Source organism: Podarcis gaigeae (genome assembly GCF_964106915.1).
Source record: "Podarcis gaigeae genome assembly, chromosome: 14".
NCBI lineage: Eukaryota > Metazoa > Chordata > Lepidosauria > Squamata > Lacertidae > Podarcis > Podarcis gaigeae.
Genome location: NC_139690.1, coordinates 11,125,706 through 11,145,482, shown reverse-complemented (window position 1 = coordinate 11,145,482; position 19,777 = coordinate 11,125,706). Strand labels below are relative to the sequence as shown.

Here is a 19,777-nt window from a genome sequence, read left to right as displayed (position 1 = left end):
CAGCTTAGGCTGTTAAAATAGCTGTTCACAGTTTCAGGGAAACGCAGATCTCACCATGGTGACACACATGGAGGTTACATTAAAACTGGATTACTATACTCTGTGGACCTTCCTTTGAAAAATATCCAGAAACTTCAGCTGGTTCAAAACTCAGCAGCTAAACCTTTGGTCACAGTCAATTTTGAGGAGCATGTATATCCCCTTTTACATCACCTTCATTGTCTAATGGTCTATTTCCAGGCCCAGTCAAAGTTCTGCTTAGGACTTTAAAATCCTTTAACTGCTTAACGGATCCTAAGATCAAATCCTTTGACATAAACTTGCCTACTCTCTGCGATCAACCAGGGAGGTCCCTCTTGTTTCCTTCTGTAGAGAGAGATGGGGGTAGTCAGCTATTTTTTTACTCAAAGTAGACCCACTGAAATTAATGAAGTTAGGTCCATTAATTTCAATAGGTCCACTGTGCATTAAACTTAGTTGAATACCACCCAGCCTCAATTTCTGTCACTAATTTTGCAAAGCATCTCTTGTTGATATGTCTCTATTCAGAGAACACGACAGGGAGATTTGCTTGTCATTTTCCAATAAGCTCATGATTAGAAATCTCAGGCCTTGTCTCTGTTGCTATGTTGAAGGTCAGCTACAATGCAACAAAAGGAATTCACACCTGCCATATGATAAGAGACCAGCTATGAGACCTGCTATTATCCTTCCTTTCCCAGAACCCAAGCACTGTCCCAGGAATAATCAAAGTTATGCAATATCATCCATTTAATTGTTCCAGCCCTCAAACAAGCCAACAATGGCCAAAATGAACCCACTCGTGTCAAAATGGGTGTTACCAAAGTGTAAAAGTGGGTGTGGTCAATTTCATATTTTTTTTCAGAGCAAGGAAAACGTTCAGGGGATGACAAAAATAACCTTTTGGCTTCACAAAATCATAGTAGAAGACCCATGGGAGTGATCTGTTTCATTAATTCTTGGGTTGTATTCAACTAGGTTTAACTGAGAGAAGATCTATTAAAAGTAATGAAACTAAATTAGCCATTACTTTCAATGGGTCTGCTTTGAGTAAGACTAGCACTGGATACATTACTGTTTAAAAAATTATGAAATTTGGAGGGAGAGACAAAAACAAAAGACAACTTTTGGTATCACAGTGGGGTGTGAGAGCAATAACTCTGTGTGTGTGTGTGTGTGTGTGTGTGTGTGTGTGTGTGTATTTGTGTATTTGTGTGTGTGTGTGTGTATGAATGAAATACGTAAAAATTAAATGGACAAATGGACAAATTTGGAGGGTCTTGAACTTTTTAACGGGATCTGTGGGAGCAACAATAATTTTTACAAAAAAATATTTTCTAAAAAGTAACCATTTGGGGAGCTGGATGTGACCTCTCTTTGACCTAAAGTTTGCTGAAAGTAGGATGCTTCATACAATTTTGGAGTTATTTTCTGTGTCTCACCCCTCCTTCCCAAGGTCTTTCCTATATCCCAGAGCTGCATCTGCTGAAATGTGCTTTTTTACACAACAAAGGTATTAGAGCCTTGTCCTCTTTTTCACCTGGGCCAACTAATTCTACTAGCTTAAATAGGCAGCCTCCACTGTGAGGTATAGTTCCTAACTGGTATCTGTGAGGAGTGGTTTTACAGTGCTTCCAAAAGATACAGAGGCTCATGTTCAGGCAAGTCACTAGGGGAAGGGAGTTCCCCACTGAGACAGCTGCTGAGAATACAATTTATTGTCTGAACTTGGCAGAAGCGTGATAGATGCAAGATCGTACTTGGTTCATCTTACAGATCATAACTGTAGCCCTGTTCACACATCTATGTCGATTTCCCGATAATGCATAAGGCTGGGGTTCCTAAATTGTGGTGGTCCGCAAACTTCATGCAGGTGGCTTGCAGTATACTCATGTTAAATATTCATTGTGATGTTTAACTCCATTTTATTGCTTCATTTATTTTTTTATATTGCATGTTCTTGAGTAACAATTTGAATTATATGGAAGTGCAAATAGTGAATACAATACAAGAAATAAAAGCGACAATAAAAGGACAATAAAAATCAGACAGCATCACACATTACAATTGCTACAACAAACAGAAAAATCACTTAGCGGTCCGGCAAGACCATCAGCAATTTTCAAATGGGGGGAGGGGACTTTGGGAGAGGACCACTGAAATAGGATATTCATGTGAAAGAGAACAGAGCTGCTTTAATGCATTGCACACGATGCCTACTGATATGCTTTCTTGTATGCAACTATTAAAGAGCAGAGTCCTTGCCCCCCCCCTTTTTCATCCAGTCACCCTAATCATGGTCTTGTGCAGTGCCTTTTTGCTAGAAAAAAAGGTGCCAATAATCACCAGGTTCATGGCAATCTGCATGGACGTAGCTGTGGGGGGGGGGGGGAGAGGGTAACTGCCCCCACCAATCAAGTAAATAAATAAAAAATATTTATCTGACCAATTACCTCATAGAGAACTCAGTCCTGCCCCCCTAACATAAAGCCTGCCCTCCCAAAAAAAATAAATACTGGCTACGCCCATGGTGATCCGCCACTCTTTTCACAGGTGAACCACTGTGTGTGCGTGGGACCATGGAAGCCACATCTACCCCCCACCCCTGCGCTCTAGGCTTCTTTTTCCGTCCTTCCATGCCCACCTAAAGCTCTGGGCCCCACCTACTGCCACAGCTTAAAATAGTGGGAAGGCAATGTGTAAGCGTGACAGTCAGGTGCCTGTACTGGGGACACCTCCCAAGCCCTGCCCTGTTGCAGCCATCGAAAGAAAAAAATTGTGCTGGTACTGCATACAGTCATACCTTGGGTTACAGACACTTCAGGTTACATTTTTTTGGGTTACGGACCACCAAAACTCGGAAGTACCAGAACGGGTTACTTCTGGGTTTCGGCGGTCACGCATGCGCAGAAGCGCTAAATTGCGCATGTGCATGTGCGCAGCTGCGGGTTGTGAACACTGCGGGTTGCGAACGTGCATCCTGCACAGATCACATTTGCAACCCGAGCGTCCACTGCACTATTGAAGACCACCTGGAGAAAAGCTCTGATTTTGTGTCATAGCTCCTCAAAGAGTAATGTTCCCACTTTCCCACTGTGAAGAATGGTCAAGTCATCAATCTACCTCCCTGGCCAGCAACTCATTTTAGCAGAGCAAAATTTTAATTGAGCAAAGCTGAAGGACCAAAAAAGGATGGCTGCATCTGGCCTAGAAGGTCACATCCCATTCCCCTATCACAGAGCTATCCAATGAGTCACTGAAAACAGAATGCTAAGACTCCTCTGGCTTCAACAGGTGAAGCAATTCTCCATCATGCCAGGGAGCACTTCACCTGTTACTTTTCAGTCTGTCATGCATGAGTCCTGCTAGGAAAAAATAGAGGTACAATTCCCAGAGTCCCCCTGGGAAGTGGGACTGATTGTTAAACCACTTTGGGAATTGTAGCTCTGTGAGGGGAATGGGGTCTGCTAATAACTCTCAGCACCCTAGTTCCCAGGATTATTTGAGGAAAGCTATGACGCGGGTGGCGCTGTGGTCTAAACCACAGAGCCTAGGGCTTGCTGATCAGAAGGTTGGCGGTTTGAATCCCCACGACAGGGTGAGCTCTTGTTGCTCGGTCCCTGCTCCTGCCAACCTAGCAGTTTGAAAGCACGTCAAAGTGCAAGTAGATAAATAGATACCGCTCCGGCGGGAAGGTAAATGGCGTTTCCGTGCCCTGCTCTGGTTCGCCAAAAGCGGCTTAGTCATGCTGGCCACATGATCTGTCTGTGGACAAATGCCAGCTCCTCGGCCTATAGAGCGAGATGAGCGCCGCAACCCCAAAGTCGTCCACGACTGGACCTAACGGTCAGGGGTACCTTTACCTTTTTGATTGTTAAACCGGTACAGTAATACTTTACATATATGTTTTTGTTATGGCCATAGTTACTCCAGATTTAACCGCCTTTCATCAAGGTTATTGCTCTTACCATTATCCGGATACCTTTTTATTGACCTCACAATCAGGGTGATAGAAAGATTGGAGTTTTAGCCCATTGATCCCCATACAGGTTGACTGCTGCATAATAAGATCACAGCCTTGAACTCTGCATTATGATGCCATGTTATTGTGCCATACATAGTTCTCTCCATCAGCCTGGCTGGGACCAACTGCCATTTGACTCCTCCCGTCCCAGAACTGTCTTTCCACTGGGGCCATTATGTAACAATTTACGCATTTATTTATTTACTGTACTTTACTTGTTTAACCTACTGTCTTTCTGCTGGTGCCCTTCAGGTGGTCTGTCATTCAAAATAATGACATACAATCTAATAGATGGGATTCAAAAAGAAAAAGGGTCAGGAGGGAAGAGGATAATAAGCAAATTCAGGTACCAACTCTTCTTCTTACTTATTTTCCTCTTCCCATCTCTTTAATTCTAGTTCTAATATATTTTCCACCATTATGGCAGATCATTCATTCTGTTCTTGGCACAGTGTTTTGGGGTATTTGAAGGGGGCAATACTAAATAGCCTCCTCCTAACTTCTAATAAGATGTGGCTACAGCATGCACTGAAACAGGAGTAAACAAAACAAACTTGTTTTTAAGGAGTAAATTTATCTGTGTTGATTCATGTAATGGCATATTGTACTGGTTTTAAAATCAAGGGATGGGCCTCAAGCTTCAATGAGGTTTGAGTGCCAGATGGTGATTGCTACGATAAGTGGTTTTAAACTCTATAAAATCCCTAGACTTGGTTCAAGTTAAGCCCTCCTTCAGAGTAAATCACCCAGACTATAAGGGGTTCGAAGCTTTGTGAAATAGTCCCAATTTATGTATAGCACCATCTCTCTCTGTACTCTGTCTCTGCACAGAGAACAAGTCCCTGCCCCAAGCAGCTTACAAGTAAAAAAAAATGATACAGGTTAGGGAGCAGAGGAAGAAGAAAATGAAGGCTGTAGTTAAAATTGTAGGATTTTTTTTTTCCAATTTTTCATGTATTTAGGCTTAAACTCCCTAAGAAAGGAGGCCTCATCAGCGAATACAATTGGTTCTTACTTCTGACATAGGATTGCAGATAAAAGTGGGCCTGGAGATGAAGGATCCTTCAGCAAAGGAGGATGTTTCCTAATCTGTCCAGACATGATTTAGGCCAGGCATAGGCAAATTCTGCCCTTCAGATGTTTTGGGACTACAACTCCCATCATCCCTAGCTAACAGGACCAGTGGTCAGGGATGATGGGAGTTGTAGTCCCAAAACATCTGGAGGGCCAAGTTTGCCTATGCCTGATTTCTGAACTTAATTCCGTTGTAGGGTCACTATGCTATCCACATCCAGAAGAGAGAAAGGCATCCTTTTTTCCAATTTCTTTTCTTCTCGCGCTTCATTATCATGTTTGCCTTTTAACATATCATCACCCTTCTGTCGCCGTCGTCATGTTATTTTTATTATTATGTATGACAGTCATGCCATGACCCGGCTGTCGTCGTCCGCTTCTGCTGTTTTGTGCGGCGAGCGGTCGGCGCGAGCCTCTCAGGCGCAGATTCCCCTCAGCGGGGACAAGGCCGCGCGCCGCCGCCGCCGCCGCCTTGACCTCAACCGCCACGTTTCCCCCGTCCTGGCGAGGCGGAGCCGCCTCAGCTCGGGCCCGCCCGCCGCTCCACCCGAAGGCGGAGCTTCTCCGCTTCGCCCGCCCGCCGCTTTCTCTTGTCCTCGTAGCCGGGTTACATGGCAAGTAGCCGCGGCGGGAGCAGGGCTTCTGTCGTTGGCGCCCAGACCCTTCCGCCAAGGCCCGGCGGCGGAGCTCCGAGGCTTCTCTCTCCTTTCTCCATGAGCCTGGGCAGCGCCGTGAGTTGCGGGAAAGCGGCGGGCGGCGGGTCCGGCATGGGAGGCGGAGACGGAGGGCCGGGAGTCGGCGGCGAGGCTCGGGCCGCAGTGCGAGCGGTCTCGCTCCCGCCGCCGCCACTGCACAAAGGCGCTTTGTTCTGGCGCCTCCCGCGCGCCCTGCCAAGGCCTCTGCCCGGCGGGGGAAGCCCGGCCAGGCCTTCCGCAGTGCGGCGGAGCCTCCCCGGCGGCCGGTGCTCCGTGCCCAGGGAGGACCGGAGAGTTGAGGGTGGGATAGAGAGAAGGGAAACCCTGGGGCCGGTTCGTGGCGGCCCTTCCCGCCTCTGAGAAGCGAGGTGGAGGAGGAGGCGGCGGCGGCGGCTTCGGGGAAAGGGCAAAAGCCCCGCCGTCTCCCGTTTCCTCGCCCCAAGCCCGGACAATGGAAGCCGGCGAGGGGAGACGTGCTTCGGGGGCGGCGGGCGGTCCCGCGTGGCGGCCATTCACAAGGCCTCTCGCAGCACCCCGATCCCAGGCACGCGCTGGTTTTTGTTACTCGCGGGGAAGCCCCACAGAGTTCGGCGGGACTTTCTCCCTCGGTCCCCGTGTTCTTGCTCGAGAGGAGGCGGTGGGCGGGTTTCCGAGGACGCGAAGGCCCGGCTGGCATTGTGCAGTAGATCCCCGCAAAGGGGCCTCTCTCTTCTCCTAGGATCCGCGATCGTAACCCTCCAGCGTGGGTTTAACGCGCGAACGGATCTTACTTCCGTGTAAAAAAAAAAAAGCCGCATAGGGTTGCGTTGTGAAATCTGGCGACCCTGGGCATGCTTTGCTTGGGAATGGGCGAGGCTTACTTCCGAGTAAACACTGCCTGGCCGACCTTTTTTGTTTGTTTTTAAAGTGGACAGAAAAGGGGTTTTCTGATCACCACGAGGGCGGATCAGTGACGCGTTCGCGGATTTCTTCATCTCTGGAGTGGGAAGGATGCGTTAGGCGGGTGTCGCCTGACGTGGAAGTCTCCGTTGCGAAACAGAATTTTCTATCCAAAAGGAGCTTGTCCCCTTCTGCTCTTTCCCCTCCTTCCCCCGGTGGCCACCGGGCACTGCGGCACTTGCGGCTTCCCTCTCGCCCTTAGGACACTCTTCATTCATTTCCCGGCCTCCATTCTCCTGCTCTGCGCCTTTAAAAGCAACTGCTGCAGTGTTTCTTTTCATCCAGAGGAACTAGAGAACCCGACTGCCCCCTTTCCCTTTTATCTTATGGGCACTTGCCTCCTCTATTTAAAAACTGCCCCAGGATAGCAGCAACTTGTGGTGTGAAAAGCAGTTGCGGCATAATAACGACAGAGGTTTTAAGGGGGGCCCTGCGGTTGAATGGAACTGTAGATTTTTTTCCAGAACCTTTTCTCTTTCTCTCGTTCCCCCCATCACCCCTTTCCCTTTATGGCAACTGAAAGACATCTGAATGTAGATTTTTCTGTGACAGTGGCATCCAAGACCTTGTTTAAAGTATCAGGCCCACCCAACTAGTAGAGGGTTTAATAATAGTTGTGTGTAACAGTGACATGGAGGAGGAAAATATCCATTGTGGCAAAGAGGCTGTGGCAGAAGGATTGTTAGGAGACAAAATAATTGCAGGCAAGTGAACTTTTTTTGCCAGTGCTTTTCCAGGATTGCTACATGCAGGAGCTGTTCTGGTTCCCTGTCTCTTATTCGGAGGGCCCAGGATCACTTTACAGTTTGTGTGGTTCAGTCAGAAGGAGCCCGGTATATAGCTTTTCTTTAGAAAGGACATAGAGGCATGGGAGTAGGTCCTACTAAGCTGTATTGGAAGTCTCTTTTTGAAGAAAATTATATTCTCCTTTAATTTACAAGTAACTGCAGGATACTGTTATGCATTTTTACTCAGAAGTATGTCCCAGCAATGGAACTTAGAAGCATGTGCAAAGGATTGTAGGCTAAATGAAAGAAAATGAGCCTGCATTGGTCCATACCAGAGGGGCCCTTAATCTCAGATTAACTATTGAAACTTCATGGTGATAGTGCTGGAGGCAGTTTGGGGTGGCTAAAATCACTTGCCTTTAATCCAGGTTAATTACTTGATTATTTTCTAGCATAGAAAATGAAAAGGTAGTGGGTTATATAAACATTCAAGCAAGAAGTAGTAGTTTCTGTTATGTGCTGCCACCTACTTTTTGTGAACCCCTCTTATTTGCTGGTTGGTGGGGGTCTTTCCCCTCAGCAGTTCCTTCTTGTAAAAACAATAATAACTTTGGGGAGCAAGTCAAGACAAGGATTAAACAGTATACCATTTTTAAAGGAGCGCTTTATTTAATGATGTGAATTACTGATCCCTTGTTTCTGGTGAGAAAGTGCTGTGCCTTCATATATTCGTTTTGAGCATATGTAAGTTGACAATTTCGGAATGTGTGGAGACTCTGTGGGAGGTTTGAGGAAAAAGAGCTGCAGTTTCATGAGTTCTTATGATGACTCACTCCCTACAGTGTGCAACGTGGCTGAGATAAAAAAGAATCCACATAAGCACTTGTATAGTTACATATATGGAGATTGGACTTCTATCCCCTTGTATAACAGCTTTCTTTTAACACTTGCAGATTCTTACTTGTAATAAAAATAGGAGTTGCTATTATGACCTGATCATCAGCGAGTTGTGTAACTGTCATTACAAAATGCTAGCCTTACTAGGAGCTCTTATTGTGAAATTGACAAAAAATAGTGGAATGCAATATTCCTTGTAAAGGTAGGCTAGTATATTCTTTTTTAATGGGTATCTGTTTGAAAGCGTTATGTTGCTAACAGTTTTGAGGTAGCAGTCTCCGTGCATGTGTTATTACTAACAGAAAATCTATATTCAGAACCTAAGTAACTACACTATTTTCTATGTAACTCATAGTTCTCTGGTAAACCAGGAAGACTGTTGTGGGGCTGGTAGTTGGGTTCTGCATAATATTCCTATTATTCTAAAAAAGCCCAGCTAAGTAATTTTTGCTCCTTGAATACAATAAGGTACGACCCGGGGGGAAAAGACTCACTTGCCTTTTCTTTCTGTTTCAATCATGGCATTGTTGTAAAATTATTTTTCCTTCAGCACTTGTTGCACTACAGATGTTTTGTTGAGGGCCAGCTAGATGTGGAATAGAAGATTCTAATTCAGCTTCTAATTCTTGGCTTGGTGGTAAAACTTTCTGGGTGGCCCTTAAGCAAGTTAGTTTTTCAGCCTATTGTGCCTCTAAAGGTTATTGTAGGTGTAAATGAGGTGAAAATGGTAAAGCCCTACAGAAATGATTAATACTCTTACTTCCTGTAGAGTACTCTCCCCTCCCCTGTCATTTCAAGGAAGGCAGCTGTGACTGATCCTAAAACTTAGGGCTGATACTGATGTGTCATAAGAAGCTCTGGGCAATTTTGAATATTTGCATGTGGAAGATCCAGAAAGTTACTTGAATATTTCATCATCATCATCATCATCATCATTACTATTATTAGTACTAATAATATGAATGGGCAGAAAAGTGTGCTTAATGAGTTAATTTTAATAGCATCCTTTTCTGTTTGAAGCATGCAACTGTGACTCAGAACTGCCATTTTGATTTCCTGCCCTGTGGTCTTCTGACAAAGCACCATTCTGTATTTAATAGTTTAAATTTCAGCCACGGCTTGAAAGATGACGAGCTCTAAGATTGTAGCCATAATTGCTTAACTGTTATGGGAAGCTGGGTGAAAAGCTGCAGAAAAGCTGAGAGCTAAAGCCTGAAGTTGTCACAAGCCTAAACCAAATGAATCATTGGGTAGTTCTACAGAACTACAAGCCAATATCTTGCTGGGCTCCTTTGGTTTTTCTGTTGGATTATCTGCATAGCAATGGAAACAGGAATCAAGTTGTTTGTAAGCTAAGGACATGTTACATCTTTATTACGAAAAAATTGTAGCAAATATTACCTTTCCTTCCAACACTGAGTGATCAGTTTTACTCTCGGTGATAGTTTGAACAAATTCTCATGCTAGAAGTTACAAACTGTTGAGAGACGGTTTCTCTTCTGTTGCCAAAAACAGTTTCAGCATTTTACTCTTGAGATAATTAAACATTTCTCAGATGTATTTCTTCAAAGTACCTCATACCTTGGGTTAAATATGCTTCAGGTTGAGCGTTTTCAAGTTTTGCTCCGTGGCGACCCGGAAGTAGCGGAACGCATTAGTTCTGAGTTTCGCTGCATGCGCAGATGCTCAAAATGACGTCGCATGCATGCGCAGAAGCAGCAAATCGCGACCCGCGCACACGCAGACGTGCAGTCACGGGTTGTGTTCTACTCAGGATGCGAACGGGGCTCCGGAACGGATCCTATTCGCATCCAGAGGTACCACTGTAATTTTGTATGCCTCAAATGGACGTCAGTGAGAGCATTTCAAAATATGTCCTTTGAGGACTGTAGCTGGATGCAAAAACTCTGGACATAAAGAGAAATAGGCACCTACTTGATAATGCTGAAACACAATTTAGAGATTTCCAAAATAATATTTCTATATAAAGTGATTTCACTGGTTGAAGTAACAATCATCAAGCTAGGCTGTGAGAAGCTGTGTGTCTAACTTGATAGGTTGATATACCTTAAAGGAGGGGCAGCCTTACTGCCTTGCTGTGCCCCTCAAATTTATCACTAAAAAAAAAAAGATTTTAAAAACTGGTACTTTTGGTGTCCTACTATGATGTCACAATGCCAAAAAAAAACTTTGTGGCCCCATAATTTCTTTAAAAAAAATATGTTAACTTTTAAAAATACTTTTGGTTTTTTATTGGCTATTCCCATAGGTTCCCAGCTGTGATGCTGTGGTGTTAATTTTTTTGTGGCCTCCCCCAACTTCCAAAATATGACCGTTTTTACACTTTGGCCATGCACACTTTGACATACAACTCACAGAGGGTTGACCATGGGTCGTTCTTGTCCTCCGCTCAAGGACATTAAGTCACCGACTTAAAGGGTGAACTTATTTGTGTAAGAGAATAATGGGGGGGAGGGGTTAATATTTCACTCAAGCATAACCCACTTAGTCTGAAATTTAGTGAAATAAATAAAAGTTCTTTCTAGCCACAGCAATATTTCCAAGTAATATGGCCTCTTCACATAACATAGCTTATAGTTACTGTACTTTATCTCAATGTTCATATTTCCTGCAAGCTTCTGCCACCATATAGCAACACTGTAAATATCATAAACAGTGTAAAATTTGCTCCATGCTAGGGTGAGACCACATAGATGTTTTAACCAAGATTCTATATTTTATGTTGGATACATCATAAAGCATATGGATACATAACTTAATGAATCAACAGCAAATTGAAGAATTTGCTTTTTTTTGCTTCTTGTACCCCATGTTTAGTTTTTCAGATTTATTTCCAGACTTTATCTTCAAGTATGAAATGGTCCTCCATAGAGGAGCAAGTTTCCTTTAAGTACATGCACCACTTTGGTAGTTCAATAGCTTTTCTTAAACTTCCCTTTCAAAAACACACACCAGTGAGCTGAAGCCTCAACTCTAAGCTCTTACCAGATACAGTGGTACCTCCGGTTGTGGACGGGAACCGTTCTGGAGCTCCAGTTGGATCCCGAGGTTTTCACAACCAGAGGTGCTTGTTCTGCGCATGTGCGCGGCGCAATAGAGCGCTTCTGTGCATGCGTGCATGACAAAACCCAGAAAAATACTTCCGGGTTTGTCGTGTGCGTATCCCGAAGGATACATAACGAGAAGTGTGCGTAAGTAGAGATTCCTCTGTAGTTGAATATCAACTTGCTTGTAAAGAAGAAATTTGAGAACTTTACCAACTAAGAGCCTCTCTTTACTGTGTGTGGGGTGGAGAGTACTTGATGAACCAGAAGCAACATGTTCATAAGGAGATGAGCCTTGCTTCTGGTTTCTCCAGTAGATCAAAAGATTCGTAATGCCTAGTTCTGCCCCTGTATTTTACATTCTGGTGCACAGCAAGCAATTATGAAAGAGTGCACTGTTAAACACTCTTTGTTTGAAAAGCATGTATGGTTTGGGAGTGCTGATATATGGCTTTTCTTTTTCTTTTTTTTTCTTCAGGTTTTCACAGAACAAGATGGATGGTAGCTTTGATTGTGATTGTGGTGAGCTGGAGCCACCTGATCATTAACTAACAGCCTCTTTTGTAAGCTGCCTCTTCCTTGACAAACTAAACAAAAGAAAAGAAGAAAGGAAGAGGAGAGAAAAGTGCTTATTTAACACCATAGAATGAAGCTGCTCAGGACCAGTCCAACACTGAATGTATCTGCACTGTGAGGAGGATGTTAATAGAAGCCTATTACGTGCATATTTATTCACATTTTTGTTAAATGCAGTTTAGCACAGTAGAGTGGAGTCTATAGTATGTCACTTCATTCCGTTTGATTTCCTTGTATTTCCTTTTAATGTCTGCGGATATGCTGCACCTTCCTTGAACTATGAATGCTGCAACCTCTCTATCTTTGCTCAAGTTCTAATTATAACGGGGATACAGCAGGCCTGATTGGCAATGCAATGAGAGTGTCAGAAAACTATCGTGCATTCAACCTGAAGTTTTTCTTCTCTTTTTCTGCAAGACCCTTCATATACCAGTGGAAGCATCTGTACATGTTTGCAGAAGCTTAGTAGTTTTAAAAGGAAAAACAACACAAAAGAATTTCAACATAATGGCAGAGAAGTTTGAAAGCCTAATGAACATTCATGGTTTTGATGTAGGTTCTCGGTATATGGACTTGAAACCTCTGGGCTGTGGTGGCAATGGCTTAGTTTTTTCTGCTGTCGATAATGACTGTGACAAACGAGTGGCTGTCAAGAAAATTGTGCTTACAGATCCTCAGAGTGTTAAACATGCTCTGCGTGAGATCAAAATTATTAGAAGACTTGACCACGATAACATTGTCAAGGTGTTTGAAATCCTTGGTCCCAACGGAAGTCAACTGACAGATGATGTAGGCTCTCTTACAGAACTGAACTGTGTTTACATTGTTCAAGAATACATGGAGACAGATCTGGCTAACCTGCTAGAGCAGGGGCCATTACTGGAAGAACATGCCAGACTCTTCATGTACCAGCTGCTACGTGGGCTCAAATATATTCACTCTGCAAATGTTCTGCACAGAGATCTCAAGCCAGCTAACCTGTTCATTAATACTGAAGATTTGGTGCTGAAAATTGGTGACTTTGGCCTTGCACGGATCATGGATCCTCATTATTCTCACAAGGTATGTAAAAATGGGCAATACAATACGGGCATAAATAAGAAACAAAAGATCCATCAGAATAAAACCAAAGTAAAAGCCAGCAACACCCTGGCGGTGCCAAAGATCTACAAATTTCCTGCAAAGCAGCTGCTTGGAGATGTTCACAAAGGGCTTTCAAACCTCTCCATGCTGCTCTTTGACCTTCCAGAGTTGAGAGGTGAAAATGAAATCACCCCAAATATGTTGCCCTGAGCTCCTTGGAGGAAGGGCAGGCTACAAATGTGATAAATCAAATGCAAGTAAAATTTCTCTTTCTGTAGGGCCATCTTTCCGAAGGATTGGTTACTAAATGGTACAGATCACCTCGCCTCTTGCTATCGCCCAACAACTATACTAAAGCCATTGATATGTGGGCTGCAGGTTGCATCTTTGCTGAAATGCTCACAGGAAAAACTCTCTTTGCAGGTTGGTGGAGAAGGATGGGTGCAAACCTGTCATTTTAAGTATAAGACCTCTGTGCGTTATATTGATGTAGCCAGTAAAACTTCAGTTTGGAAAAGCAAAGAGCTTATTGGAATCAAAGTGGCCAATGCTTTTAATCCATTCATGAATGTTAGTGCCTAGAGGTGTGACATATTAACAGCTGTTTTGAAATCCATAGCAATTCTGTCTTGGAACATTTTAATAGCAAATAATTATATATCAGCATGACCAATAGGTTAGTTGGTACCTGTTTGATACTACAGACTGAGAAATGTACAGAAAATGATGCAGATCTTTTTCATGATTTCATGTATCGTTTGAACTAATGACTGACAAGGAAATGTTGGAAAGGAATGGGGTGTTACAGGGTGGTGTTTCTGTTTGCTTTGGGGGCATTTTAATTTGGAAAATGATAACTCACCACTAAGGTAGAGGAACCTGTTTTTAAGTCAAGAGTTAAACCTAATGGCCAACTAGAGTCTGTAACTAATTAATGGCAGGAAGAGGTAACTTTGATAGCTTTTTCTGGAGTTTGCATGGGAAACGTCTATTAACTCTTTCCAAGGGTAGGAAATGAGAGTCCTGTAAGTAGAAGCTGCAACAAAATGTTCCAGTTTGGGGTGTTGCTGTTCAGGATTCCAGGCATTCCACTGCTTCTTGCCCCCAAGTCAGTCAGCTATAGTTCTGTGGCGACTGAGCATGTTCAGCCCCCATTGGGCTGTTACTTAAGCCTCCCCCCCTCCAATGTATGTTGTACTACTTCTATACTTGGTATTCTTCTATGCCTGTGATGTGTGTGGGTACTGCTACTTTGACTACCTAACTAACTACACTCTCCCTCTGAAGCCTGGATTTAGTACATAGAGCATTATAAGGAATTTCTTAGCTGTGTTGATGAATAAATGGGTGTCTGGAACAGGGCTGATGTGCTTTTTGTCTTAACATTTAGGTGCCCATGAACTTGAACAGATGCAGCTGATTTTAGAATCAATTCCTGTTGTGCATGAGGAAGATCGTCAGGAACTTCTTAGCGTAATCCCAGTTTACATTAAAAACGATATGACTGAGCCACACAAACCTTTAACTCAGCTACTCCCAGGCATTAGCCCTGAAGGTAATTTGGCTTCTTCTTTCCTCTCCCCCTTCTTTTTGTCATCAGAGAGCTGGTTTGGCAAGAGCGGCATCTACATTTCAGGCTGTTAGTGCATGCCATGGACACTGCCTTCCACACATGTTGGGGGCAAGACAATCTCTGGTGAATTGTGGATTGAGTTGTTTTTGTGTGTCTTATTATACCAGTTTCTGAGTCCTCTTGGGAAAGGGTTGTGTTCTGTGGGAATATCATTTTCCCCCTTGAGCTGTCTGATTTGCTGAGTTAAACAGAAACTCAGTATTCCGTGGAGAATCAGACCAGGCAGTTCAAGGCTGAGAGCTTAGTCCCTTAGTGAATTGCACTGGTTGGGAAAAAATGTATAATCGTGGTGGGTAGTAGAAACCGTTGATGGCTGTTACTGTGGACACTATGTATTTTGTCCAAATAAGTCCACAAAAGTGTATAATCTTAAGAAGCTTTTCTTGTGTTCCCTCGTGGGGAAGTACTAGTGATTTGTACCCTAAAAGAGACAAAAGAGCTGTACTTCATAAAGTTTACCTACGTAGCTGCTAGGTTCTAACTCTTTGTTTTCGTACTGAACAAGGTGCAAGTAGCTACAGTATTGACAAGCCTGGCATATTTACACCCACCCCACTTATTTCTGTTGTCTCTATCAGATTCATTGCTGCTTGTAGAAGTGAGCTAAAAACACGAGTGCTTTCTTTTTGCAATCGTACAAATCATATAGTCTTCTACAAGCAGCAGAGTGGAGCAAATGAGGTTCCACAATGAGAGAAAGGCTGTAAAAAATAAGAAAACATCCTTGCTTCTGCATAGTACTGGCACTCTAAATATTTGGTTCTAGTGCTCAGAAAATTGAAATAAGTAAGACCTGTCCACAAATAATGTAAGCATTGTTTTTGCATTTCATACTTTACCTTACTAGAGAATGATTAAAAAACAAACAAACAGCCAGCTATTCATTTTGCCCTCTTTAGCACTGGACTTCCTGGAACAAATACTGACGTTTAGTCCCATGGATCGATTGACAGCAGAAGAAGCTTTGTCCCATCCTTATATGAGTATTTACTCTTTTCCAACTGATGAGCCCATTTCAAGCCATCCTTTCCACATTGAGGACGAGGTGGACGATATTCTGCTCATGGACGAAAGTCACAGCCACATCTATAATTGGGAAAGGTAAACAGCTTCAAAATCATTCTGTTTGCATGTTGCAACTGTGCCTGAAACACCAGCTGATTTCTTCTTTTAACAGTGATGGAATGCTGTGAGGTGGGAGAAGCTTTTCCATGACGAGGAGGAAAGGGATCTTGGCGCATAAATTCTTCTCATTTCCCCCCCGCCCCTATAAATTAGATTAGAATTTTCTCCATTCTAATTATTATAATTAATTGCTACCATTTGCATGGTGTCCCAAACCACCTACCCCATTAGCTTCAGCTGACCAGCTAAGGGGATAAAAGTCCACATGCACTGGGTGTTCTCTAGCTAGTTTTGCAACAGAATGATGGAATCTTGTACATTCCAATGCAAAATATGTATTGGGAAAATAATGTGACTTTCCAGAATAGTGGCATCTTTATTAATGTACTTCCCCAAATACGTTGACTTCCATTTTATAACCAAGATGTGAATACCCCAATGGGGAGGAAACCTTGCTGTGAGCATTTAGTAAAATTAACATTGTACTTACTGAAGCATCACAAATTCTTTATCATAAGAGTTTGCACTTTATAACTCTGATTGATGACACCAGCCAATATTTGGAACCATTATCTAAATGTGTCATTTTGAAACAGTTCTCAAACTGTTGCAGTTTCAGGTTAAAGCTAATTGCAGCAGTTAGAACAAAAAAACCTTTTTTTTTAATATGATTGTTGGGAGTCAAGGTTCCTCTTCTCCCTTCTGCTAAGAAATCTGCAACTGAAATAGGACACTGAAATGTTCACATCACCTTAAATAAAGATGCAGTCCTTTCGCAAATTGTATGCTAAGGAATGAGTTCTGCTGTCACTGAGAAAAGCTTCAAAATTAAAGCTCTCTGAAGAGTGTGGGAAGTCGCCTGTTGACTTGCCATACCATTGAGTCTAAAATGAGTGGCTATTCATAGTTTTCATTGCTCTTATCTGTCTTGACTCTTCTGCACTATGTAAGCAAGTGGATGCCTGTAATTTACTAACATAAGCCGTTAATATTACAGATATCATGACAGTCAATTTTCAGACCATGACTGGCCTAGTCATAACAATTTTGAAGCTGATGAAGTTCAGCGTGATCCAAAGGCTCTTTCTGATGGGACTGATGAGGAAGAAGTACAAGTAGACCCTCGCAAATATTTGGATGGCGATCGTGAGAAGTATCTAGAGGATCCAGCGTTTGATACCCACTTTTCCACTGAGCCTTGCTGGCAGTATCCAGATCATCATGAAAACAAGTACTGCGATCTGGAATGTAGCCACACTTGTAATTACAAAATGAGGTCCTCTTCATACCTAGATAATCTGGTCTGGAGAGAGAGTGAAGTGAACCATTACTATGAGCCCAAGCTTATCATAGATCTTTCCAACTGGAAGGAGCAGAGTAAAGAGAAGTCAGATAAAAAAGGCAAGTCAAAATGTGAAAGGAATGGATTGGTGAAAGCTCAGATAGCTCTTGAGGAAGCCTCACAGCTTGCAGAAAAAGAGAAGGAGAAGAATCAAGGGTTTGATTTTGATTCGTTTATTGCAGGAACTATTCAGCTTAGTTTGCAGCACGAGTCAAATGATATTGACAAATTAAATGACTTGAATAGCTCAGTGTCCCACCTAGAGTCGAAAGGCATATCCAAGTCAGTAAGCAGAGAGAAGCAGGAGAAAGGAATGGCCAACTTGGCCCAATTGGAAGCTCTTTACCAAAATTCATGGGATGGGCAGCTCGTAAATGGTGGGGAGGAATGTTTCCTCATAGACCAGTTTTGTTGTGAAGTCAGAAAGGATGAGCAGATTGAGAAGGAGAATCCATACACCAGTTACCTGGACAGGTTTTTTAGCAAGAAGGAAGATGCTGAGATGCTAGAAACTGAGCCAGTAGAAGATGGGAAGCTTGGGGAGAAAGAAAGAGAGGGGAGCTTTTTAAGCAATAGTGGGGAATTTCTCTTTAACAAGCACCTTGAAGCGATAGGTATTCCTCAGTTTCACAGCCCCGTTGGGTCACCACTTAAATCCATACAGGCCACGCTAACGCCGTCTGCTATGAAATCATCTCCTCAGATTCCCCACAAAACATACAGCAGCATTCTGAAACACCTAAACTAAACGGCAGACATTTCTTTTTGTATTCATGAAATGTGTGTTCTTTTTTATTGTAAGTAATTTTTTTACTTGAAATCAGATAATGTTAACTTTGGTATGAATTTCCTTAGTTTTCTGTTTACCATTGTTTTTACAATCCAGAATTACTTTATTTACATGACAATTCTTTTTTTAAAAACTGGCATGTCATTTGCACACAAAAGTAAAGAACAGAGCAAAACAATGCACATTGCAGGAGGAAACAAGAAGAAAATGCACTAAACCAAGTAGAAACACTCTTCAGTTTAAACAGTTCATGCTTTGCAGAGGAAAAATAAGAATCTTGCCTTGAAAATTACACAGTGAGACTATACATATTTGCATGAAAATGTCTATTTTTCCCTGAAACATTTTCATTCATATGTATTTTAGAATTTTTCATACTGTACACATTTCTTAGACACATGATACCAGCAGCAACTGAAAAATAAATGCAGAATTTGGTACGCATGTGTTATCTACCTCAAGGTAACAGCAGTATGTGGCAAAACATTAACCACCCATAGTGCTTTTCATAATGCACTTCTATTTAGCCAACATTATTGTAGTAGGTGGTATGGAGAAATCATTCAATATTTATAAATATTCTGGTATGCCTTCTTTATAGTGGAAATGTTAATATGCAGCGTTTTATTTATTTTAGCAAATTATATTTTCTGTCATGATAGAAAGTATAAAAAAAATTGAACTTGCTTTACAGATAAAGTTCTTGTTAGCACTGTGGTTTATTGCCTACATAGCTGAAATAGAGATGAAATAACATCCCCTTATTCTGAGGTGATCCATATGAGTTTTTAAAGAGATTTCACTTCAAGTAAGGCACTCACTGTGTATAGGAATTTGCAATTTGGAGGTGCTTGATATCTCTACAAAGAAATTAGGAATTGTTTTATTATAAAATGCTCCTAGAAGTCTTAATTGTGTTAATTTTTTAAAAACAATTTTTGTAATGTTAGTTGTGTGCATGGAAGCAATTAAGGTACAACATTACTGTAGGTTGAAAGTTCTATATGGCCAGACATTTTGTTTTTACTGTATGTTTTTACTGAATGATGCCCTTTGTCTCATCCCCAAAGCAAGCATGAGTATAATTAGGTTAAATGTAGCATGTAGCATCTCGGTCTTCTGACAGTTTGTTTTGCCTTCTGGGTTTTTGTTGTTTTTGTTTTTGGGAAACTATGTATCATTGGCACCCCTGTTTTAAAGAGAAACAAATAAAAAGATGGCCAGCAAAAATTATTCTTTTGTCTTGACATGGGAGTGCTTCAGATAGCCTTGAGTAATTGCAAGACATGAGCATTAATCAGTTTCAAGCTTGTTCCCAGGTCTAGGAAATGACAATTGTGGCAGGGTAAGGAATTAAAATGGAAACATTTCCCTCTTGTGTGTGCTGTTTTTCATACAAAGCATTTCGGGCAAAGCATGCCATTTCCAGCATTGTCTGAAGGAGGAGAAAGCTCTGACCTTTCTACCTGTGACTCTTTCATTCTAATCTTAAAAAAAAAATAAAAAATGACGGTATATTCAAAATTGGGATAGCTGTGTAATGCATAGCCACCTGCATTGCAAAAGCAAAATAACTGGAGACTTGTTTCATACAAGTAAAAAGTTATCCATCTTGCCATTACTTCATCTTTTATATTCAACGTGCTTGTGAAGTTGCATGGATTTTGCTCCAAAGCATCAGTGCAGGGAGCGGGTGTCCACCTTTTACAGCTATAATGAAACAGATTGATTGAAGGTACAGAGTTGTAAAACCTGTTAACAGTTCCCTACGGTATTTATGTAATG

General features: G+C 42.3%; 1 protein-coding gene across 5 annotated transcripts in view; it reads left to right on the top strand.

The window, feature by feature from the left end:
* The window catches only part of MAPK6 (mitogen-activated protein kinase 6), a 34,755-nt gene extending 15,533 nt beyond the window's left edge, over positions 1-19,222 (top strand). The window contains exons 2-7 of one of the 5 annotated variants that reach the window (XM_083712629.1): positions 4,298-4,391; positions 11,922-13,081; positions 13,381-13,525; positions 14,493-14,657; positions 15,635-15,836; positions 16,858-19,222. In XM_083712629.1, the coding sequence (XP_083568755.1) occupies positions 12,527-13,081; positions 13,381-13,525; positions 14,493-14,657; positions 15,635-15,836; positions 16,858-17,950 (2,160 nt within the window). In that variant the 5' untranslated portion in view covers positions 4,298-4,391; positions 11,922-12,526 and the 3' untranslated portion in view covers positions 17,951-19,222. Of the gene's footprint in view, positions 1-4,121; positions 4,223-4,297; positions 4,392-5,393; positions 5,851-6,005; positions 7,458-11,921; positions 13,082-13,380; positions 13,526-14,492; positions 14,658-15,634; positions 15,837-16,857 lie in introns of those variants that run through there. The other 4 variants (XM_083712630.1, XM_083712627.1, XM_083712631.1 and 1 more) reach the window with 4 other exon arrangements.
* The last annotated feature ends 555 nt before the right edge of the window (positions 19,223-19,777 follow it).